Source organism: Oncorhynchus masou, chromosome 5 (genome assembly GCF_036934945.1).
Source record: "Oncorhynchus masou masou isolate Uvic2021 chromosome 5, UVic_Omas_1.1, whole genome shotgun sequence".
NCBI classification, from domain to species: domain Eukaryota; kingdom Metazoa; phylum Chordata; class Actinopteri; order Salmoniformes; family Salmonidae; genus Oncorhynchus; species Oncorhynchus masou.
In genome coordinates, this window is record NC_088216.1 from 3,746,717 (window position 1) to 3,772,778 (window position 26,062).

The window sequence follows — 26,062 nt, forward strand, 5'->3', positions numbered from 1 at the left end:
ATCACACAGTTCATTAGAGACCAGAGGAGACCAATCACACAGTTCATTAGAGACCAGAGGAGACCAATCACACAGTTCATTAGAGACCAGAGGAGACCAATCACACAGTTCATTAGAGACCAGAGGAGACCAATCACACAGTTCATTAGAGACCAGAGGAGACCAATCACACAGTTCATTAGAGACCAGAGGAGACCAATCACACAGTTCATTAGAGACCAGAGGAGACCAATCACACAGTTCATTAGAGACCAGAGGAGACCAATCACACAGTTCATTAGAGACCAGAGGAGACCAATCACACAGTTCATTAGAGACCAGAGGAGACCAATCACACAGTTCATTAGAGACCAGAGGAGACCAATCACACAGTTCATTAGAGACCAGAGGAGACCAATCACACAGTTCATTAGAGACCAGAGGAGACCAATCACACAGTTCATTAGAGACCAGAGGAGACCAATCACACAGTTCATTAGAGACCAGAGGAGACCAATCACACAGTTCATTAGAGACCAGAGGAGACCAATCACACAGTTCATTAGAGACCAGAGGAGACCAATCACACAGTTCATTAGAGACCAGAGGAGACCAATCACACAGTTCATTAGAGACCAGAGGAGACCAATCACACAGTTCATTAGAGACCAGAGGAGACCAATCACACAGTTCATTAGAGACCAGAGGAGACCAATCACACAGTTCATTAGAGACCAGAGGAGACCAATCACACAGTTCATTAGAGACCAGAGGAGACCAATCACACAGTTCATTAGAGACCAGAGGAGACCAATCACACAGTTCATTAGAGACCAGAGGAGACCAATCACACAGTTCATTAGAGACCAGAGGAGACCAATCACACAGTTCATTAGAGACCAGAGGAGACCAATCACACAGTTCATTAGAGACCAGAGGAGACCAATCACACAGTTCATTAGAGACCAGAGGAGACCAATCACACAGTTCATTAGAGACCAGAGGAGACCAATCACACAGTTCATTAGAGACCAGAGGAGACCAATCACACAGTTCATTAGAGACCAGAGGAGACCAATCACACAGTTCATTAGAGACCAGAGGAGACCAATCACACAGTTCATTAGAGACCAGAGGAGACCAATCACACAGTTCATTAGAGACCAGAGGAGACCAATCACACAGTTCATTAGAGACCAGAGGAGACCAATCACACAGTTCATTAGAGACCAGAGGAGACCAATCACACAGTTCATTAGAGACCAGAGGAGACCAATCACACAGTTCATTAGAGACCAGAGGAGACCAATCACACAGTTCATTAGAGACCAGAGGAGACCAATCACACAGTTCATTAGAGACCAGAGGAGACCAATCACACAGTTCATTAGAGACCAGAGGAGACCAATCACACAGTTCATTAGAGACCAGAGGAGACCAATCACACAGTTCATTAGAGACCAGAGGAGACCAATCACACAGTTCATTAGAGACCAGAGGAGACCAATCACACAGTTCATTAGAGACCAGAGGAGACCAATCACACAGTTCATTAGAGACCAGAGGAGACCAATCACACAGTTCATTAGAGACCAGAGGAGACCAATCACACAGTTCATTAGAGACCAGAGGAGACCAATCACACAGTTCATTAGAGACCAGAGGAGACCAATCACACAGTTCATTAGAGACCAGAGGAGACCAATCACACAGTTCATTAGAGACCAGAGGAGACCAATCACACAGTTCATTAGAGACCAGAGGAGACCAATCACACAGTTCATTAGAGACCAGAGGAGACCAATCACACAGTTCATTAGAGACCAGAGGAGACCAATCACACAGTTCATTAGAGACCAGAGGAGACCAATCACACAGTTCATTAGAGACCAGAGGAGACCAATCACACAGTTCATTAGAGACCAGAGGAGACCAATCACACAGTTCATTAGAGACCAGAGGAGACCAATCACACAGTTCATTAGAGACCAGAGGAGACCAATCACACAGTTCATTAGAGACCAGAGGAGACCAATCACACAGTTCATTAGAGACCAGAGGAGACCAATCACACAGTTCATTAGAGACCAGAGGAGACCAATCACACAGTTCATTAGAGACCAGAGGAGACCAATCACACAGTTCATTAGAGACCAGAGGAGACCAATCACACAGTTCATTAGAGACCAGAGGAGACCAATCACACAGTTCATTAGAGACCAGAGGAGACCAATCACACAGTTCATTAGAGACCAGAGGAGACCAATCACACAGTTCATTAGAGACCAGAGGAGACCAATCACACAGTTCATTAGAGACCAGAGGAGACCAATCACACAGTTCATTAGAGACCAGAGGAGACCAATCACACAGTTCATTAGAGACCAGAGGAGACCAATCACACAGTTCATTAGAGACCAGAGGAGACCAATCACACAGTTCATTAGAGACCAGAGGAGACCAATCACACAGTTCATTAGAGACCAGAGGAGACCAATCACACAGTTCATTAGAGACCAGAGGAGACCAATCACACAGTTCATTAGAGACCAGAGGAGACCAATCACACAGTTCATTAGAGACCAGAGGAGACCAATCACACAGTTCATTAGAGACCAGAGGAGACCAATCACACAGTTCATTAGAGACCAGAGGAGACCAATCACACAGTTCATTAGAGACCAGAGGAGACCAATCACACAGTTCATTAGAGACCAGAGGAGACCAATCACACAGTTCATTAGAGACCAGAGGAGACCAATCACACAGTTCATTAGAGACCAGAGGAGACCAATCACACAGTTCATTAGAGACCAGAGGAGACCAATCACACAGTTCATTAGAGACCAGAGGAGACCAATCACACAGTTCATTAGAGACAGAGGACCAATCACACAGTTCATTAGAGACCAGAGGAGACCAATCACACAGTTCATTAGAGACCAGAGGAGACCAATCACACAGTTCATTAGAGACCAGAGGAGACCAATCACACAGTTCATTAGAGACCAGAGGAGACCAATCACACAGTTCATTAGAGACCAGAGGAGACCAATCACACAGTTCATTAGAGACCAGAGGAGACCAATCACACAGTTCATTAGAGACCAGAGGAGACCAATCACACAGTTCATTAGAGACCAGAGGAGACCAATCACACAGTTCATTAGAGACCAGAGGAGACCAATCACACAGTTCATTAGAGACCAGAGGTCCAATCACACAGTTCATTAGAGACCAGAGGAGACCAATCACACAGTTCATTAGAGACCAGAGGAGACCAATCACACAGTTCATTAGAGACCAGAGGAGACCAATCACACAGTTCATTAGAGACCAGAGGAGACCAATCACACAGTTCATTAGAGACCAGAGGAGACCAATCACACAGTTCATTAGAGACCAGAGGAGACCAATCACACAGTTCATTAGAGACCAGAGGAGACCAATCACACAGTTCATTAGAGACCAGAGGAGACCAATCACACAGTTCATTAGAGACCAGAGGAGACCAATCACACAGTTCATTAGAGACCAGAGGACCAGAGACCAATCACACAGTTCATTAGAGACCAGAGGAGACCAATCACACAGTTCATTAGAGACCAGAGGAGACCAATCACACATTAGAGACCAGAGGAGACCAATCACACAGGGTCCTGTTCATTAGAGACCAGAGGAGACCAGACACACAGGGTCCTGTCACATTAGAGACCAGAGGAGACCAATCACACAGGGTCCTGTTCATTAGAGACCAGACACACAGGGTCCTGTTCATTAGAGACCAGAGGAGACCAGACACACAGGGTCCTGTCATTAGAGACCAGAGGGACCAATCCTGTTCATTAGAGACCAGAGGAGACCAGACACACAGGGTCCTGTTCATTAGAGACCAGACACCAGGGTCCTGTTCATTAGAGACCAGACACACAGGGTCCTGTTCATTAGAGACCAGACACACAGGGTCCTGTTCATTAGAGACCAGACCAATCACACAGGGTCCTGTTCATTAGAGACCAGAGGAGACCAGACACACAGGGTCCTGTTCATTAGAGACCAGACACACAGGGTCCTGTTCATTAGAGACCAGAGGAGACCAAACACACAGGGTCCTGTTCATTAGAGACCAGACACACAGGGTCCTGTTCATTAGAGACCAGACACACAGGGTCCTGTCCATTAGAGACCAGACACACAGGGTCCTGTTCATTAGAGACCAGAGGAGACCACACAGGGTCCTGTTCATTAGAGACCAGACACACAGGGTCCTGTCCATTAGAGACCAGACACACAGGGTCCTGTTCATTAGAGACCAGACACACAGGGTCCTGTTCATTAGAGACCAGACACACAGGGTCCTGTCCATTAGAGACCAGACCACACAGGGTCCTGTTCATTAGAGACCAGACACACAGGGTCCTGTTCATTAGAGACCAGAGGAGACCAGACACACAGGGTCCTGTCCATTAGAGACCAGAGGAGACCAGACACACAGGGTCCTGTTCATTAGAGACCAGACACACAGGGTCCTGTTCATTAGAGACCAGACACACAGGGTCCTGTTCATTAGAGACCAGACACACAGGGTCCTGTTCATTAGAGACCAGACACACAGGGTCCTGTTCATTAGAGACCAGACACACAGGGTCCTGTCCATTAGAGACCAGACACACAGGGTCCTGTCCATTAGAGACCAGACACACAGGGTCCTGTTCATTAGAGACCAGACACACAGGGTCCTGTCCATTAGAGACCAGAGGAGACCAGACACACAGGGTCCTGTTCATTAGAGACCAGACACACAGGGTCCTGTTCATTAGAGACCAGACACACAGGGTCCTGTCCATTAGAGACCAGAGGAGACCAGACACACAGGGTCCTGTTCATTAGAGACCAGAGGAGACCAGACACACAGGGTCCTGTTCATTAGAGACCAGAGGAGACCAGACACACAGGGTCCTGTCCCAGACACACAGGGTCCTGTTCATTAGAGACCAGACCAGACACAGGGTCCTGTTCATTAGAGACCAGAGGAGACCAGACACACAGGGTCCTGTCCATTAGAGACCAGACACACAGGGTCCTGTTCATTAGAGACCAGACACACAGGGTCCTGTTCATTAGAGACCAGACACACAGGGTCCTGTTCATTAGAGACCAGACACACAGGGTCCTGTTCATTAGAGACCAGAGGAGACCAGACACACAGGGTCCTGTTCATTAGAGACCAGACACACAGGGTCCTGTTCATTAGAGACCAGAGGAGACCAGACACACAGGGTCCTGTTCATTAGAGACCAGACACACAGGGTCCTGTTCATTAGAGACCAGACACACAGGGTCCTGTTCATTAGAGACCAGAGGAGACCAGACACACAGGGTCCTGTCCATTAGAGACCAGAGGAGACCAGACACACAGGGTCCTGTTCATTAGAGACCAGAGGAGACCAGACACACAGGGTCCTGTTCATTAGAGACCAGAGGAGACCAGACACACAGGGTCCTGTTCATTAGAGACCAGACACACAGGGTCCTGTTCATTAGAGACCAGAGGAGACCAGACACACAGGGTCCTGTTCATTAGAGACCAGACACACAGGGTCCTGTTCATTAGAGACCAGACACACAGGGTCCTGTCCATTAGAGACCAGACACACAGGGTCCTGTCCATTAGAGACCAGAGGATTAGACCAGACACACCTGTTCATTAGAGACCAGACACACAGGGTCCTGTTCATTAGAGACCAGACACACAGGGTCCTGTTCATTAGAGACCAGACACACAGGGCCCTGTTCATTAGAGACCAGACACACAGGGTCCTGTTCATTAGAGACCAGAGGAGACCAGACACACAGGGTCCTGTTCATTAGAGACCAGAGGAGACCAGACACACAGGGTCCTGTTCATTAGAGACCAGACACACAGGGTCCTGTTCATTAGAGACCAGACACACAGGGTCCTGTTCATTAGAGACCAGAGGGTCCTGTTCATTAGAGACCAGACACACAGGGTCCTGTTCATTAGAGACCAGAGGAGACCAGACACACAGGGTCCTGTTCATTAGAGACCAGAGGAGACCAGACACACAGGGTCCTGTCCATTAGAGACCAGACACACAGGGTCCTGTCCATTAGAGACCAGACACACAGGGTCCTGTTCATTAGAGACCAGACACACAGGGTCCTGTCCATTAGAGACCAGACACACAGGGTCCTGTTCATTAGAGACCAGACCAGACACACAGGGTCCTGTTCATTAGAGACCAGACACACAGGGTCCTGTTCATTAGAGACCAGACACACAGGGTCCTGTTCATTAGAGACCAGACACACAGGGTCCTGTTCATTAGAGACCAGAGGAGACCAGACACACAGGGTCCTGTCCATTAGAGACCAGACACACAGGGTCCTGTTCATTAGAGACCAGAGGAGACCAGACACAGGGTCCTGTTCATTAGAGACCAGAGGAGACCAGACACACAGGGTCCTGTCCATTAGAGACCAGACACACAGGGTCCTGTTCATTAGAGACCAGAGGAGACCAGAGGGTCCTGTTCACCAGACACACAGGGTCCTGTTCATTAGAGACCAGAGGAGACCAGACCAGACACACAGGGTCCTGTTCATTAGAGACCAGAGGAGACCAGACACACAGGGTCCTGTTCATTAGAGACCAGACACACAGGGTCCTGTTCATTAGAGACCAGAGGAGACCAGACACAGGGTCCTGTTCATTAGAGACCAGACACACAGGGTCCTGTTCATTAGAGACCAGACACACAGGGTCCTGTTCATTAGAGACCAGACACACAGGGTCCTGTTCATTAGAGACCAGACACACAGGGTCCTGTCATTAGAGACCAGACCACACAGGGTCCTGTCCATTAGAGACCAGAGGAGACCAGACACACAGGGTCCTGTCATTAGAGACCAGAGGAGACCAGACACACAGGGTCCTGTTCATTAGAGACCTGTCCTGTCCATTAGAGACCAGAGGAGACCAGACACAGGGTCCTGTTCATTAGAGACCAGACACACAGGGTCCTGTTCATTAGAGACCAGACACACAGGGTCCTGTTCATTAGAGACCAGACACACAGGGTCCTGTTCATTAGAGACCAGACACACAGGGTCCTGTTCATTAGGACCAGAGAGACCAGACACACAGGGTCCTGTTCATTAGAGACCAGACACACAGGGTCCTGTCCATTAGAGACCAGACACACAGGGTCCTGTTCATTAGAGACCAGAGGAGACCAGACACACAGGGTCCTGTCATTAGAGACCAGAGGAGACCACACACAGGGTCCTGTTCATTAGAGACACCTGTTCATTAGAGACCAGAGAGACCAGACACACAGGGTCCTGTTCCATTAGAGACCAGACCAGACACAGGGTCCTGTTCATTAGAGACCAGACACACAGGGTCCTGTCCATTAGAGACCAGACCAGACACAGGGTCCTGTCCATTAGAGACCAGACACACAGGGTCCTGTTCATTAGAGACCAGACACACAGGGTCCTGTTCATTAGAGACCAGAGGAGACCAGACACACAGGGTCCTGTTCATTAGAGACCAGACACACAGGGTCCTGTTCATTAGAGACCAGAGGAGACCAGACACACAGGGTCCTGTTCATTAGAGACCAGACACACAGGGTCCTGTTCATTAGAGACCAGACAGACACAGGGTCCTGTTCATTAGAGACCAGAGGAGACCAGACACACAGGGTCCTGTCCATTAGAGACCAGACACACAGGGTCCTGTCCATTAGAGACCAGACACACAGGGTCCTGTTCATTAGAGACCAGACACACAGGGTCCTGTTCATTAGAGACCAGACACACAGGGTCCTGTTCATTAGAGACCAGACACACAGGGTCCTGTTCATTAGAGACCAGAGGAGACCAGACACACAGGGTCCTGTTCATTAGAGACCAGAGGAGAAAAACAGAACACAGGGTCCTGTTCATTAGAGACAGAGGACAAAAACAAAATGGGTCCTGTTCTTACTGAACCAATCCAGGTTAGTTCCTGTCTGTTTCCAGACTATGTCATTAATGACCAGACACAGGGTCCTGTCTGTTTCCTGACTATGTCCATTAATGTCCAGGGTCCTGTCTTGTTTCATAACTATGTCATTAATGTCACAGGTTAGTTCCTGTCTTGTTTCATAACTATGTCATTAATGTCCAGGTTAGTTCCTGTCTGTTTCATAACTATGTCATTAATGTCCAGGTTAGTTCCTGTCTGTTTCATAACTATGTCATTAATGTCCAGGTTAGTTCCTGTCTGTTTCCTGACTATGTCATTAATGTCCAGGTTAGTTCCTGTCTGTTTCATAACTATGTCATTAATGTCCCTGGGGATTAGAGACCAACCTCTAATCCCTCCACCTCTACCACTCCCCAACACTGACTATAACCTCTAACCCCTGATCTCAACTAGTCCTGTCATTATGAAACCAGACAAGGAGGGATTAACCTGGACAACTGACTATAACCTCTAACCCCTGATCTCAACTAGTCATAGTCATTATGAAACAGGCAGGGAGGGATTAACCTGGACAACTGACTATGACCTCTAACCCCTGATCTCAACGATTCATAGTCATTATGAAACAGGCAGGGAGGGATTAACCTGGACAACTGACTATAACCTCTAACCCCTGATCTCAACTAGTCATAGTCATTATGAAACAGGCAGGGAGGGTCCATTAACCTGGACAACACACAGGGTCTGACTATGACCTCTAACCCCTGATCTCAACGATCATAGTCATTATGAAACAGACCAGGGAGGGATTAACCTGGACAACTGACTATGACCTCTAACCCCTGATCTCAACGATTCATAGTCATTATGAAACAGGCAGGGAGGGATTAACCTGGACAACTGACTATGACCTCTAACCCCTGATCTCAACTAGTCATAGTCATTATGAAACAGGCAGGGAGGGATTAACCTGGACAACTGACTATGTTCATCTAACCCCTGATCTCAGACGATTCATAGTCATTATGAAACAGGCAGGGAGGGTCCTGTTCATTAACCTGGACAACTGACTATGACCTCTAACCCCTGATCTCAACGATTCATAGTCATTATGAAACAGGCAGGGAGGGATTAACCTGGACAACTGACTATAACCTCTAACCCCTGATCTGAACTAGTCATAGTCATTATGAAACAGGCAGGGAGGGATTAACCTGGACAACTGACTATGACCTCTAACCCCTGATCTCAACATTCATAGTCATTATGAAACAGGCAGGGAGGGATTAACCTGGACAACTGACTATGACCTCTAACCCCTGATCTCAACGATTCATAGTCATTATGAAACAGGCAGGGAGGGATTAACCTGGACAACTGACTATGACCTCTAACCCCTGATCTCAACGATTCATAGTCATTATGAAACAGGCAGGGAGGGATTAACCTGGACAACTGACTATGACCTCTAACCCCTGATCTCAACTAGTCATAGTCATTATGAAACAGGCAGGGGGGTCCATTAACCTGGACAACTGACTATGACCTCTAACCCCTGATCTCAACCAGATTCATAGTCATTATGAAACAGGCAGGGGAGGGATTAACCTGGACAACTGACTATGACCTCTAACCCCTGATCTCAACGATTCATAGTCATTATGAAACAGGCAGGGAGGGATTAACCTGGACAACTGACTATGACCTCTAACCCCTGATCTCAACTAGTCATAGTCATTATGAAACAGGCAGGGAGGTCAGTCTAGCTGTAGGCAGGGCCATTATGGAGGACCAGATTAACCTGGACAACTGACTATGACCTCTAACCCCTGATCTCAACTAGTCATAGTCATTATGAAACAGGCAGGGAGGGATTAACCTGGACAACTGACTATAACCTCTAACCCCTGATCTCAACTAGTCATAGTCATTATGAAACAGGCAGGGAGGGATTAACCTGGACAACTGACTATGACCTCTAACCCCTGATCTCAACTAGTCATAGTCATTATGAAACAGGCAGGGAGGGATTAACCTGGACAACTGACTATAACCTCTAACCCCTTCACCTCTAACTCCTGACCTCACCCGCTGGAGGAAGTGCTGTCCCTGCAGGAAGGAGGAAGGGGATGTGGGGGGACTTCCTGTCCGCCTGTTCTTGCAGCGCAGGTAACCATAGAGATTAGCCCCCTGGAGAGAGATACTGGCTACCACCAACACCTGGGGAGAGAGAGGGAGTATGGAGAAGGTACAGGTAACCATAGAGATTAGCCCCCTGTGGGGGAGAGAGGGAGTATTGGAGAAGGGACAGGTAACCATAGAGATTAGCCCTGTGTGGAGGAGAAGGTACTGCTCTGTTTCAGCTGGTATGGTCAGTCTAGCTGTATGGAGAAGGTACTGCTCTGTTTCAGCTGTTATGGTCAGTCTAGCTGTATGGAGGAGAAGGTACTGCTCTGTTTCAGCTGGTATGGTCAGTCTAGCTGTATGGAGAAGGTACTGCTCTGTTTCAGCTGGTATGGTCAGTCTAGCTGTATGGAGGAAGGTACTGCTCTGTTTCAGCTGGTATGGTCAGTCTAGCTGTATGGAGGAGAAGGTACTGCTCTGTTTCAGCTGGTATGGTCAGTCTAGCTGTATGGAGAAGGTACTGCTCTGTTTCAGCTGGTATGGTCAGTCTAGCTGTATGGAGAAGGTACTGCTCTGTTTCAGCTGGTATGGTCAGTCTAGCTGTATGGAGAAGGTACTGCTCTGTTTCAGCTGGTATGGTCAGTCTAGCTGTATGGAGGAGAAGGTACTGCTCTGTTTCAGCTGGTATGGTCAGTCTAGCTGTATGGAGGAGAAGGTACTGCTCTGTTTCAGCTGGTATGGTCAGTCTAGCTGTATGGAGGAGAAGGTTCTGCTCTGTTTCAGCTGGTATGGTCAGTCTAGCTGTATAGAGAAGGTACTGCTCTGTTTCAGCTGGTATGGTCAGTCTAGCTGTATGGAGGAGAAGGTACTGCTCTGTTTCAGCTGGTATGGTCAGTCTAGCTGTATGGAGGAGAAGGTACTGCTCTGTTTCAGCTGGTATGGTCAGTCTAGCTGTATGGAGGAGAAGGTACTGCTCTGTTTCAGCTGGTATGGTCAGTCTAGCTGTATGGAGGAGAAGGTACTGCTCTGTTTCAGCTGGTATGGTCAGTCTAGCTGTATGGAGGAGAAGGTACTGCTCTGTTTCAGCTGGTATGGTCAGTCTAGCTGTATGGAGGAGAAGGTACTGCTCTGTTTCAGCTGGTATGGTCAGTCTAGCTGTATGGAGGAGAAGGTACTGCTCTGTTTCAGCTGGTATGGTCAGTCTAGCTGTATGGAGAAGGTACTGCTCTGTTTCAGCTGGTATGGTCAGTCTAGCTGTATGGAGGAGAAGGTACTGCTCTGTTTCAGCTGGTATGGTCAGTCTAGCTGTATGGAGGAGAAGGTACTGCTCTGTTTCAGCTGGTATGGTCAGTCTAGCTGTATGGAGAAGGTACTGCTCTGTTTCAGCTGGTATGGTCAGTCTAGCTGTATGGAGAAGGTACTGCTCTGTTTCAGCTGGTATGGTCAGTCTAGCTGTATGGAGGAGAAGGTACTGCTCTGTTTTAGCTGTTATGGTCAGTCTAGCTGTATGGAGAAGGTACTGCTCTGTTTCAGCTGGGATGGTCAGTCTAGCTGTATGGAGGAGAAGGTACTGCTCTGTTTCAGCTGGTATGGTCAGTCTAGCTGTATGGAGGAGAAGGTACTGCTCTGTTTCAGCTGGTATGGTCAGTCTAGCTGTATAGAGAAGGTACTGCTCTGTTTCAGCTGGTATGGTCAGTCTAGCTGTATGGAGGAGAAGGTACTGCTCTGTTTCAGCTGGTATGGTCAGTCTAGCTGTATAGAGAAGGTACTGCTCTGTTTCAGCTGGTATGGTCAGTCTAGCTGTATGGAGGAGAAGGTACTGCTCTGTTTCAGCTGGTATGGTCAGTCTAGCTGTATGGAGGAGAAGGTACTGCTCTGTTTCAGCTGGTATGGTCAGTCTAGCTGTATGGAGGAGAAGGTACTGCTCTGTTTCAGCTGGTATGGTCAGTCTAGCTGTATGGAGGAGAAGGTACTGCTCTGTTTCAGCTGGTATGGTCAGTCTAGCTGTATGGAGGAGAAGGTACTGCTCTGTTTCAGCTGGTATGGTCAGTCTAGCTGTATGGAGAAGGTACTGCTCTGTTTCAGCTGGTATGGTCAGTCTAGCTGTATGGAGGAGAAGGTACTGCTCTGTTTCAGCTGGTATGGTCAGTCTAGCTGTATGGAGGAGAAGGTACTGCTCTGTTTCAGCTGGTATGGTCAGTCTAGCTGTATGGAGGAGAAGGTACTGCTCTGTTTCAGCTGGTATGGTCAGTCTAGCTGTATGGAGGAGAGGTACTGCTCTGTTTCAGCTGGTATGGTCAGTCTAGCTGTATGGAGGAGAAGGTACTGCTCTGTTTCAGCTGGTATGGTCAGTCTAGCTGTATGGAGAAGGTACTGCTCTGTTTCAGCTGGTATGGTCAGTCTAGCTGTATGGAGGAGAAGGTACTGCTCTGTTTCAGCTGGTATGGTCAGTCTAGCTGTATGGAGGAGAAGGTACTGCTCTGTTTCAGCTGGTATGGTCAGTCTAGCTGTATGGAGGAGAAGGTACTGCTCTGTTTCAGCTGGTATGGTCAGTCTAGCTGTATGGAGGAGAAGGTACTGCTCTGTTTCAGCTGGTATGGTCAGTCTAGCTGTATGGAGGAGAAGGTACTGCTCTGTTTCAGCTGGTATGGTCAGTCTAGCTGTATGGAGGAGAAGGTACTGCTCTGTTTCAGCTGGTATGGTCAGTCTAGCTGTATGGAGAAGGTACTGCTCTGTTTCAGCTGGTATGGTCAGTCTAGCTGTATGGAGGAGAAGGTACTGCTCTGTTTCAGCTGGTATGGTCAGTCTAGCTGTATGGAGGAGAAGGTACTGCTCTGTTTCAGCTGGTATGGTCAGTCTAGCTGTATGGAGAAGGTACTGCTCTGTTTCAGCTGGTATGGTCAGTCTAGCTGTATGGAGGAGAAGGTACTGCTCTGTTTCAGCTGGTATGGTCAGTCTAGCTGTATGGAGAAAGGTACTGCTCTGTTTCAGCTGGTATGGTCAGTCTAGCTGTATGGAGGAGAAGGTACTGCTCTGTTTCAGCTGGTATGGTCAGTCTAGCTGTATGGAGGAGAAGGTACTGCTCTGTTTCAGCTGGTATGGTCAGTCTAGCTGTATGGAGAAGGTACTGCTCTGTTTCAGCTGGTATGGTCAGTCTAGCTGTATGGAGGAAAGGTACTGCTCTGTTTCAGCTGGTATGGTCAGTCTAGCTGTATGGAGGAGAAGGTACTGCTCTGTTTCAGCTGGTATGGTCAGTCTAGCTGTATGGAGGAGAAGGTACTGCTCTGTTTCAGCTGGTATGGTCAGTCTAGCTGTATGGAGGAGAAGGTACTGCTCTGTTTCAGCTGGTATGGTCAGTCTAGCTGTATGGAGAAGGTACTGCTCTGTTTCAGCTGGTATGGTCAGTCTAGCTGTATGGAGGAGAAGGTACTGCTCTGTTTCAGCTGGTATGGTCAGTCTAGCTGTATGGAGGAGAAGGTACTGCTCTGTTTCAGCTGGTATGGTCAGTCTAGCTGTATGGAGGAGAAGGTACTGCTCTGTTTCAGCTGGTATGGTCAGTCTAGCTGTATGGAGGAGAAGGTACTGCTCTGTTTCAGCTGGTATGGTCAGTCTAGCTGTATGGAGGAGAAGGTACTGCTCTGTTTCAGCTGGTATGGTCAGTCTAGCTGTATGGAGGAGAAGGTACTGCTCTGTTTCAGCTGGTATGGTCAGTCTAGCTGTATGGAGGAGAAGGTACTGCTCTGTTTCAGCTGGTATGGTCAGTCTAGCTGTATGGAGGAGAAGGTACTGCTCTGTTTCAGCTGGTATGGTCAGTCTAGCTGTATGGAGAGAAGGTACTGCTCTGTTTCAGCTGGTATGGTCAGTCTAGCTGTATGGAGGAGAAGGTACTGCTCTGTTTCAGCTGGTATGGTCAGTCTAGCTGTATGGAGGAGAAGGTACTGCTCTGTTTCAGCTGGTATGGTCAGTCTAGCTGTATGGAGGAGAAGGTACTGCTCTGTTTCAGCTGGTATGGTCAGTCTAGCTGTATGGAGGAGAAGGTACTGCTCTGTTTCAGCTGGTATGGTCAGTCTAGCTGTATGGAGGAGAAGGTACTGCTCTGTTTCAGCTGGTATGGTCAGTCTAGCTGTATGGAGAAGGTACTGCTCTGTTTCAGCTGGTATGGTCAGTCTAGCTGTATGGAGAAGACTGCTCTGTTTCAGCTGGTATGGTCAGTCTAGCTGTATGGAGGAGAAGGTACTGCTCTGTTTCAGCTGGTATGGTCAGTCTAGCTGTATGGAGGAGAAGGTACTGCTCTGTTTCAGCTGGTATGGTCAGTCTAGCTGTATGGAGGAGAAGGTACTGCTCTGTTTCAGCTGGTATGGTCAGTCTAGCTGTATGGAGGAGAAGGTACTGCTCTGTTTCAGCTGGTATGGTCAGTCTAGCTGTATGGAGGAGAAGGTACTGCTCTGTTTCAGCTGGTATGGTCAGTCTAGCTGTATGGAGAAGGTACTGCTCTGTTTCAGCTGGTATGGTCAGTCTAGCTGTATGGAGGAGAAGGTACTGCTCTGTTTCAGCTGGTATGGTCAGTCTAGCTGTATGGAGGAGAAGGTACTGCTCTGTTTCAGCTGGTATGGTCAGTCTAGCTGTATGGAGGAGAAGGTACTGCTCTGTTTCAGCTGGTATGGTCAGTCTAGCTGTATGGAGGAGAAGGTACTGCTCTGTTTCAGCTGGTATGGTCAGTCTAGCTGTATGGAGGAGAAGGTACTGCTCTGTTTCAGCTGGTATGGTCAGTCTAGCTGTATGGAGGAGAAGGTACTGCTCTGTTTCAGCTGGTATGGTCAGTCTAGCTGTATGGAGGAGAAGGTACTGCTCTGTTTCAGCTGGTATGGTCAGTCTAGCTGTATGGAGAAGGTACTGCTCTGTTTCAGCTGGTATGGTCAGTCTAGCTGTATGGAGGAGAAGGTACTGCTCTGTTTCAGCTGGTATGGTCAGTCTAGCTGTATGGAGGAGGGTACTGCTCTGTTTCAGCTGGTATGGTCAGTCTAGCTGTATGGAGGAGAAGGTACTGCTCTGTTTCAGCTGGTATGGTCAGTCTAGCTGTATGGAGGAAAGGTACTGCTCTGTTTCAGCTGGTATGGTCAGTCTAGCTGTATGGAGGAGAAGGTACTGCTCTGTTTCAGCTGGTATGGTCAGTCTAGCTGTATGGAGGAGAAGGTACTGCTCTGTTTCAGCTGGTATGGTCAGTCTAGCTGTATGGAGGAGAAGGTACTGCTCTGTTTCAGCTGGTATGGTCAGTCTAGCTGTATGGAGGAGAAGGTACTGCTCTGTTTCAGCTGGTATGGTCAGTCTAGCTGTATGGAGGAGAAGGTACTGCTCTGTTTCAGCTGGTATGGTCAGTCTAGCTGTATGGAGGAAAGGTACTGCTCTGTTTCAGCTGGTATGGTCAGTCTAGCTGTATGGAGGAGAAGGTACTGCTCTGTTTCAGCTGGTATGGTCAGTCTAGCTGTATGGAGGAAGGTACTGCTCTGTTTCAGCTGGTATGGTCAGTCTAGCTGTATGGAGAGAAGGTACTGCTCTGTTTCAGCTGGTATGGTCAGTCTAGCTGTATGGAGGAGAAGGTACTGCTCTGTTTCAGCTGGTATGGTCAGTCTAGCTGGAGGAGAAGGTACTGCTCTGTTTCAGCTGGTATGGTCAGTCTAGCTGTATGGAGGAGAAGGTACTGCTCTGTTTCAGCTGGTATGGTCAGTCTAGCTGTATGGAGGAGAAGGTACTGCTCTGTTTCAGCTGGTATGGTCAGTCTAGCTGTATGGAGGAGAAGGTACTGCTCTGTTTCAGCTGGTATGGTCAGTCTAGCTGTATGGAGGAGAAGGTACTGCTCTGTTTCAGCTGGTATGGTCAGTCTAGCTGTATGGAGGAGGGTACTGCTCTGTTTCAGCTGGTATGGTCAGTCTAGCTGTATGGAGGAGAAGGTACTGCTCTGTTTCAGCTGGTATGGTCAGTCTAGCTGTATGGAGGAGAAGGTACTGCTCTGTTTCAGCTGGTATGGTCAGTCTAGCTGTATGGAGGAGAAGGTACTGCTCTGTTTCAGCTGGTATGGTCAGTCTAGCTGTATGGAGGAGAAGGTACTGCTCTGTTTCAGCTGGTATGGTCAGTCTAGCTGTATGGAGGAGAAGGTACTGCTCTGTTTCAGCTGGTATGGTCAGTCTAGCTGTATGGAGGAGAAGGTACTGCTCTGTTTCAGCTGGTATGGTCAGTCTAGCTGTATGGAGGAGAAGGTACTGCTCTGTTTCAGCTGGTATGGTCAGTCTAGCTGTATGGAGGAAGGTACTGCTCTGTTTCAGCTGGTATGGTCAGTCTAGCTGTATGGAGGAGAAGGTACTGCTCTGTTTCAGCTGGTATGGTCAGTCTAGCTGTATGGAGGAGAAGGTACTGCTCTGTTTCAGCTGGTATGGTCAGTCTAGCTGTCTGGAGGAGAAGGTACTGCTCTGTTTCAGCTGGTATGGTCAGTCTAGCTGTATGGAGGAAGGTACTGCTCTGTTTCAGCTGGTATGGTCAGTCTAGCTGTATGGAGGAGAAGGTACTGCTCTGTTTCAGCTGGTATGGTCAGTCTAGCTGTATGGAGGAGAAGGTACTGCTCTGTTTCAGCTGGTATGGTCAGTTTAGCTGTATGGAGAAGGTACTGCTCTGTTTCAGCTGGTATGGTCAGTCTAGCTGTATGGAGGAGAAGGTACTGCTCTGTTTCAGCTGGTATGGTCAGTCTAGCTGTATGGAGGAGAAGGTACTGCTCTGTTTCAGCTGGTATGGTCAGTCTAGCTGTATGGAGGAAAGGTACTGCTCTGTTTCAGCTGGTATGGTCAGTCTAGCTGTATGGAGAGAAGGTACTGCTCTGTTTCAGCTGGTATGGTCAGTCTAGCTGTATGGAGGAGAAGGTACTGCTCTGTTTCAGCTGGTATGGTCAGTCTAGCTGTATGGAGAAGGTACTGCTCTGTTTCAGCTGGTATGGTCAGTCTAGCTGTATGGAGGAGAAGGTACTGCTCTGTTTCAGCTGGTATGGTCAGTCTAGCTGTATGGAGGAGAAGGTACTGCTCTGTTTCAGCTGGTATGGTCAGTCTAGCTGTATGGAGGAGAAGGTACTGCTCTGTTTCAGCTGGTATGGTCAGTCTAGCTGTATGGAGGAGAAGGTCCTGCTCTGTTTCAGCTGGTATGGTCAGTCTAGCTGTATGGAGGAGAAGGTCCTGCTCTGTTTCAGCTGGTATGGTCAGTCTAGCTGTATGGAGAAGGTACTGCTCTGTTTCAGCTGGTATGGTCAGTCTAGCTGTATGGAGGAGAAGGTCCTGCTCTGTTTCAGCTGGTATGGTCAGTCTAGCTGTATGGAGAAGGTACTGCTCTGTTTCAGCTGGTATGGTCAGTCTAGCTGTATGGAGAAGGTACTGCTCTGTTTCAGCTGGTATGGTCAGTCTAGCTGTATGGAGGAGAAGGTACTGCTCTGTTTCAGCTGGTATGGCGTGCGTGCATGCGTGCGTGCGTGCGTGCGTGCGCCCGCAGTGTGAGTGTGCGTGCGTGCGTGCGTGTGTGTGTGTGTGTGCGTGCGTGCGTGTGTGTGTGCGTGTGTGTGTGTACCAGCCAGTCTGCGTTCAGACAGAACAGGGTGGTGAAGAAGAAGCACCAGGTCCAGATGAGAGGACAGATGATCAGACCCGACCAGAAGATCCTGGCCTCCACCTCCGTACCACCGGCCTGGGGAGAGGACTACACACACAGACATCAGAGGACTACACAACACACAGACATCAGAGGACTACACAACACACAGACATCAGAGGACTACACAACACATAGACACCAGAGGACTACACACACAGACACCAGAGGACTACACAACACAGAGACATCAGAGGACTACACAACACACAGACATCAGAGGACTACACACACAGACACCAGAGGACTACACACACAGACATCAGAGGACACACACAGACATCAGAGGACTACACACACAGACACCAGAGGACTACACAACACATAGACACCAGAGGACTACACACACAGACATCAGAGGACTACACACACAGACATCAGAGGACTACACAACACACAGACATCAGAGGACTACACACACAGACATCAGAGGACTACACAACACACAGACATCAGAGGACTACACAACACACAGACATCAGAGGACTACACAACACACAGACATCAGAGGACTACACACACACATAGACATCAGAGGACTACACACACAGACATCAGAGGACTACACACACACACAGACATCAGAGGACTACACAACACAGACATCAGAGGACTACACAACACACAGACATCAGAGGACTACACAACACATAGACATCAGAGGACTACACACACAGACATCAGAGGACTACACAACACATAGACATCAGAGGACTACACACACAGACATCAGAGGACTACACACACAGACATCAGAGGACTACACAACACAGAGACATCAGAGGACTACACAACACATAGACACCAGAGGAGTACACACACAGACACCAGAGGACTACACACACAGACATCAGAGGACTACACAACACACAGACACAACACATAGACATCAGAGGACTACACACACAGACATCAGAGGACTACACACACAGACATCAGAGGACTACACAACACAGAGACATCAGAGGACTACACAACACATAGACACCAGAGGACTACACACACAGACATCAGAGGACTACACACACAGACACCAGAGGACTACACAACACAGACATCAGAGGACTACACACACAGACATCAGAGGACTACACAACACACAGACATCAGAGGACTACACAACACATAGACATCAGAGGACTACACACACAGACACAGAGGACTACACACACAGACACCAGAGGACTACACACACAGACATCAGAGGACTACACACACAGACACCAGACATCAGACACCAGACATCAGACACCAGTTATCAGACATCAGACACCAGACATCAGACAACAGACATCAGACACCAGACATCAGACATCAGACACACAACACCAGACATCAGACATCAGACACCAGACACCAGACATCAGACACTACAGACACCAGACATCAGACAACAGACACCAGACACCAGACATCAGACAACAGACATCAGACACCAGTTATCAGACACCAGACATCAGACATCAGACACCACAGACACCAGACACCAGACATCAGACACCTAGACACCAGACAACAGACACCAGACATCAGACACCTAGACATCAGACACCAGACACCAGACATCAGACACCTAGACATCAGACAACAGACATCAGACATCAGACACCAGACATCAGACACCAGACAACAGACATCAGACAACAGACATCAGACATCAGACATCAGACACACTAGACATCAGACACCAGACAACAGACATCAGACACCAGACATCAGACACCAGACACACAGACATCAGACACCAGACATCAGACACCAGTTATCAGACAACAGACACCAGACATCAGACAACAGACATCAGACACCAGACATCAGACATCAGACACCAGTTATCAGACACCTAGACATCAGACATCAGACACCAGACATCAGACATCAGACACCTAGACACCAGACACCAGACATCAGACACCAGACACCAGACAACAGACACCTAGACATCAGACACCTAGACATCAGACACCAGACACCAGACATCAGACACCTAGACATCAGACACCAGACATCAGACACCAGTTATCAGACAACAGACACCCAGACATCAGACAACAGACATCAGACACCAGACATCAGACATCAGACACCAGTTATCAGACACCTAGACATCAGACATCAGACACCAGACATCAGACATCAGACACCAGTTATCAGACAACAGACATCAGACAACAGACATCATACACCAGTTATCAGACACAAGACACCAGACACCAGACATCAGACACCAGACACCAGACATCAGACACCAGTTATCAGACACCAGACACCAGACATCAGACAACAGACATCAGACATCAGACAACAGACATCAGACATCAGACACCAGACACCTCGACACCAGACACCAGACATCAGACACCAGTTATCAGACACCAGACATCAGACATCAGACACCTAGACACCAGACACCAGACATCAGACACCTAGACACCAGACAACAGACACCTAGACATCAGAAACCTAGACATCAGACACCAGACACCAGACATCAGACACCTAGACATCAGACAACAGACATCAGACATCAGACACCAGACATCAGACACCAGACAACAGACATCAGACAACAGACATCAGACATCAGACATCAGACACCAGACATCAGACACCTAGACATCAGACACCAGACATCAGACACCTAGACATCAGACAACAGACATCAGACATCAGACATCAGACACCAGACACCAGACATCAGACACCTAGACATCAGACATCAGACATCAGACACCAGACATCAGACACCAGACATCAGACAACAGACATCAGACATCAGACACCTAGACATCAGATACCAGACACCTAGACATCAGACACCAGACATTAGACACCAGACATCAGACACCTAGACATCAGACACCCAGACACCCAGACACCAGACACCAGACACCTAGACATCAGAAACCTAGACATCAGACATCAGACATCAGACACCAGACACCAGACATCAGACACCTAGACACCAGACATCAGACACCAGACATCAGACACCAGACACCAGACACCAGACACCAGACATCAGACACCTAGACATCAGACACCCTAGACATCAGACACCAGACATCAGACACCAGACACCAGACAACAGACATCAGACATCAGACACCAGACATCAGACACCAGACATCAGACAACAGACATCAGACATCAGACACCAGCCACCAGACATCAGACACCCAGACACCAGACATCAGACATCAGAAACCAGACATCAGACACCAGACACCAGACAACAGACATCAGACATCAGACACCAGACATCAGACACCAGACATCAGACAACAGACATCAGACATCAGACACCTAGACATCAGATACCAGACACCTAGACATCAGACACCAGACATTAGACACCAGACACCAGACATCAGACACCTAGACATCAGACACCCAGACACCTCGACACCAGACACCTAGACATCAGACACCAGACACCTAGACATCAGACACCAGACATCAGACAACAGACATCAGACATCAGACACCAGACATCAGACAACAGACATCAGACATCAGACACCAGACATCAGACACCAGACATCAGACATCAGACACCAGACATCAGACACCCACACATCAGACACCCAGACATCAGACACCAGACACCTAGACATCAGACACCAGACACCAGACACCTAGACATCAGACACCTAGACATCAGACACCCAGACATCAGACAACAGACACCCAGACATCAGACACCAGACATCAGACAACAGACAACAGACATCAGACACCTAGACACCAGACATCAGACACCTAGACATCAGACACCAGACATCAGACACCAGACATCAGACACCAGACATCAGACACCAGACATCAGACACCACACATCAGACACCCAGACATCAGACACCAGACACCTAGACATCAGACACCAGACACCAGACACCTAGACATCAGACACCTAGACATCAGACACCCAGACATCAGACACCAGACACCAGACATCAGACACCAGACATCAGACAACAGACAACAGACATCAGACACCTAGACACCAGACATCAGACACCAGACACCTAGACATCAGACACCAGACATCAGACACCAGACATCAGACACCAGACATCAGACACCAGACATCAGACACCTAGACATCAGACATCAGACACCAGACATCAGACACCAGACATCAGACACCAGACATCAGACACCTAGACATCAGACAACAGACACCAGACATCAGACACCAGACATCAGACACCAGACACCAGACATCAGACACCAGACACCAGACACCTCGACACCAGACACCAGACATCAGACACCTAGACATCAGACATCAGACACCTCAGACATCAGACACCAGACATCAGACACCTAGACATCAGACATCAGACACAGACATCAGACACCAGACATCAGACATCAGACATCAGACACCAGACATCAGACACCAGACATCAGACACCAGACACAGACATCAGACACCAGACACCAGACACCAGACATCAGACACCAGACACCAGACACCTAGACATCAGACATCAGACACCAGACACCAGACATCAGACATCAGACACCAGACATCAGACACCTAGACATCAGACATCAGACACCAGACACCAGACATCAGACATCAGACATCAGACATCAGACACCAGACACCAGACATCAGACACCAGACACCAGACACCAGACACCTAGACATCAGACACCAGACACAGACACCAGACACCAGACATCAGACACCAGACACCAGACACCAGACACCAGACATCAGACACCAGACATCAGACACCTAGACATCAGACATCAGACACCAGACATCAGACACCAGACACCAGACACCAGACACCTAGACACCAGACATCAGACACCAGACACCAGACACCAGACACCAGACATCAGACACCAGACACCAGACACCAGACACCAGACACCTAGGCATCAGACACCAGACATCAGACACCAGACACCAGACACCAGACACCAGACATCAGACACCAGACACCAGACACCAGACACCAGACATCAGACATCAGACACCAGACACCAGACACCAGGCATCAGACATCAGACACCTAGACATCAGACACCAGACACCAGACACCAGACACCAGACACCAGACACCAGACACCAGACACCAGACATCAGACATCAGACACCAGACATCAGACACCAGACATCAGACATCAGACATCAGACACCAGACATCAGACATCAGACATCAGACACCAGACACCAGACATCAGACACCAGACATCAGACACCAGACATCAGACATCAGACACCAGACATCAGACATCAGACACCAGACATCAGACACCAGACACCAGACACCTAGACATCAGACACCAGACACCAGACATCAGACACCAGACACCTAGACATCAGACACCAGACACCTAGACATCAGACATCAGACACCAGACATCAGACACCAGACATCAGACACCAGACACCAGACCTCAGACACCAGACACCAGACATCAGACATCAGACACCAGACATCAGAAACCAGACATCAGACACCAGACACCAGACATCAGACACCAGACATCAGACATCAGACACCAGACACCAGACACCAGACATCAGACATCAGACACCAGACATCAGAAACCAGACATCAGACACCCAGACACCAGACACCAGACATCAGACACCAGACATCAGACACCTAGACACCAGACATCAGAAACCAGACATCAGACACCAGACATCAGACACCAGACATCAGACATCAGACATCAGAAACCAGACATCAGAAACCAGACATCAGACATCAGACACCTAGTCATCAGACATCAGAAACCAGACATCAGACACCAGACATCACACACCAGCGTCTCACCTTGCTGTCCTCAAACACCCAGAGGCTCCTCCCATCCTCGTCGATCTGGTTCCACCATCGCAGACCCACCAACAACCTGCCTGTCACATTCTGACACACATGTGAGAAAGTATGAGAGTGTGTGTATGTGTGTGTGTGTGTGTGTGTGTGTGTGTGTGTGTGTGTGTGTGTGTGTGTGTGTGTGTGTGTGTGTGTGTGTGTGTGTGTGTGTGTGTGTGTGTGTGTGTGTGTGTGTGTGTGTGTGTGTGTGTGTGTGTGTGTGTGTGTGTGTGCGTGCGTGCGTGCGTGTGTGTGTGTGTGTGTTCTCACCTTAACGGACCAGAAGTCACAGGACAGCAGAGTGATGATCATAATGAAGCAGGAAGTAAAGCTCTTGGTGAACCAATCACAGAGCAGGTAGGTTACTATGGCAGCCACTCGGAAGAACAGGTGCAGGAAGGAGGCGAGGGGGTGTCTGGAATGTCAGTCAATCAGTCAGTCAGTCCACAAATTAACTTTTAACAAGCCACACCTGTTAATTGAAATGCATTCCAGGTGACTACCTCATGAAGCTGGTTGAGATAATTCCAAGAATGTGCAAAGCTGTCATCAAGGCAAAGAGGTGGCTACTTTGAAGAATCTCAAATCTCAAATATATTTTGATTTGTTTAACACTTGTTTTGGTTACTACATGATTCCATTTGTGTTATTTCATAGTTTTGATGTCTTCACTATTGTTCTACAATGTAGAAAATTAGTACAAATTAAAGAAAAACCCTGTCCATACTCATGACTGGTACTATATATCCATGTAGCCCTATAGTGTGGGTTCCCTCTCTGGTCTCTATTACTGGGTACATCATGTAGACCTATAGAGGGTAGGTTCCCTCTCTGGTCTCTATTACTGGGTACATCATGTACCTATAGAGGTAGGTTCCCTCTCTGGTCTCTATTACTGGGTACATCATGTAGCCCTATAGAAGGTAGGTTACCTCTCTGGTCTCTATTACTGGGTACATCATGTAGACCTATAGAGGGTAGGTTACCTCTGGTCTCTCTTACCGGATCTTTGCTCCCCTGAGCGCTCTCTGCTCCTCCTCCTCGGTACTGAAATCCAACTCCACATCCTCCGTGTCGTCCACGAGACCACCCTGAACTGGCGCGCACACACAACCGTTAGATCACTAGCTAGCCAGATAAATGATTTAATTCAAACATGCAACCTAGCCTACCTGTTTCATGGTGAGCGATAGACGGATGTTCTGGTCCAGACCTGTCTTTGCTCATTCGTTCTTTTCTGACAGGTCCGTCCGTTGTTAATGGTGGACAGAATAAAGCAGGTGTCGCAGTGAAATGGGTCCGACTTACCCACCAAAGATATAGGAGATGCTCTTGCATCAGCATCATCTGGAAAGAGATGCGAAATTTCTTTCTGTGAGAGAAACACGCTACGTTGCTTTTTATTTAATTTATTTAAATATAGCCTACATTTAGCCGTCTTATACAGCAGGCTATGCGGTCGTCTGGGCTACTTCAGCTGTTGTTTTGACTTGTTGTATGTTTCGTTAGGTAGCAGCGGACTGTTTACGTTCTTACCGGCTCTGACCAGATCATGTCGCTGTCACTCCAACGACCGACGGTTCGCGGCTCACCAGCAGCGCCCTGAACAACAATACAATCAAAACTCTTCCTCCCTCATTTCATTCCTGCTTGCCTGTCTCCTTGTGTGTGTGTGTGTGTCAAGCAGTCATTTTATCATGAAAATAGTATCAAAATGTTCATTTTTAACTAACATTGAAAACGCTGAAGAAGTCTTTGCTATATTTAACAGACGCACGTTGATTATAAGACGACAGCTGTACAGTCAACACGCATTCAAATATTCAATATAGAGTTAATCCGAAAGTATTCAGACCCCTTCACTTTTTACACATTTTGTTACATTACAGCCTAAAGGAATTAAATTGCCCCCACCCCTCACACAACAACCCATAATGACATCACAATAACCCATAATGACATCACAATACCCCATAATGACATCTCACTACCCCATAATGACATCACAATACCCCATAATGACATCTCAATACCCCATAATGACATCACAATACCCCATAATGACAAAGCTAAAACAGGTTTTTAGAAATGTTTGCTAATTTATTCAAAATACAAAAATAAACTTAAATATAACACTTGCATAACTATTCAGACCCTTTTAATAGTACTTTGTTGAAGTATCTTTGGGTTCAAGTCCGGGTTTGGCCACACAGGGACATTCAGAGACTTGTCTCGAAGCCACTCCTGCGTTGTCTTGGCTGTGTGCTTAAGGTCGATGTCCTGTTGGAAGGTGAACTCCCAGTCTGAGGTGCTGAGCGCTCTGGAGCAGGTTTTCATCAAAGATCTCTCTGAACTTTGCTCCGTTCATCTTTGCCTCGATCCTGAGTCGTCTCCCCAGTCCCTGCCGCTGAAAAACATCCCCACAGCACGATGCTGC

General features: G+C 48.1%; 1 protein-coding gene across 4 annotated transcripts in view; it reads right to left on the bottom strand.

Annotated features, from left to right (window-relative positions):
• The window catches only part of LOC135526064 (Golgi apparatus membrane protein TVP23 homolog A-like), a 207,724-nt gene extending 182,779 nt beyond the window's left edge, over window positions 1-24,945 (bottom strand). For 2 of the 4 annotated variants that reach the window (XM_064954149.1, XM_064954157.1), the window contains exons 1-6: window positions 24,798-24,943; window positions 24,628-24,716; window positions 23,896-24,040; window positions 23,587-23,676; window positions 17,699-17,827; window positions 10,064-10,195 (exon numbers count right to left, since the gene is read on the bottom strand). In XM_064954149.1, the coding sequence (XP_064810221.1) occupies window positions 10,064-10,195; window positions 17,699-17,827; window positions 23,587-23,676; window positions 23,896-24,040; window positions 24,628-24,716; window positions 24,798-24,806 (594 nt within the window). In that variant the 5' untranslated portion in view covers window positions 24,807-24,943. Of the gene's footprint in view, window positions 1-10,063; window positions 10,196-17,698; window positions 17,828-23,586; window positions 23,677-23,895; window positions 24,041-24,627; window positions 24,717-24,797 lie in introns of all 4 variants that reach the window. The other 2 variants (XM_064954140.1, XM_064954130.1) reach the window with 2 other exon arrangements.
• Window positions 24,946-26,062: the final 1,117 nt, after the last annotated feature.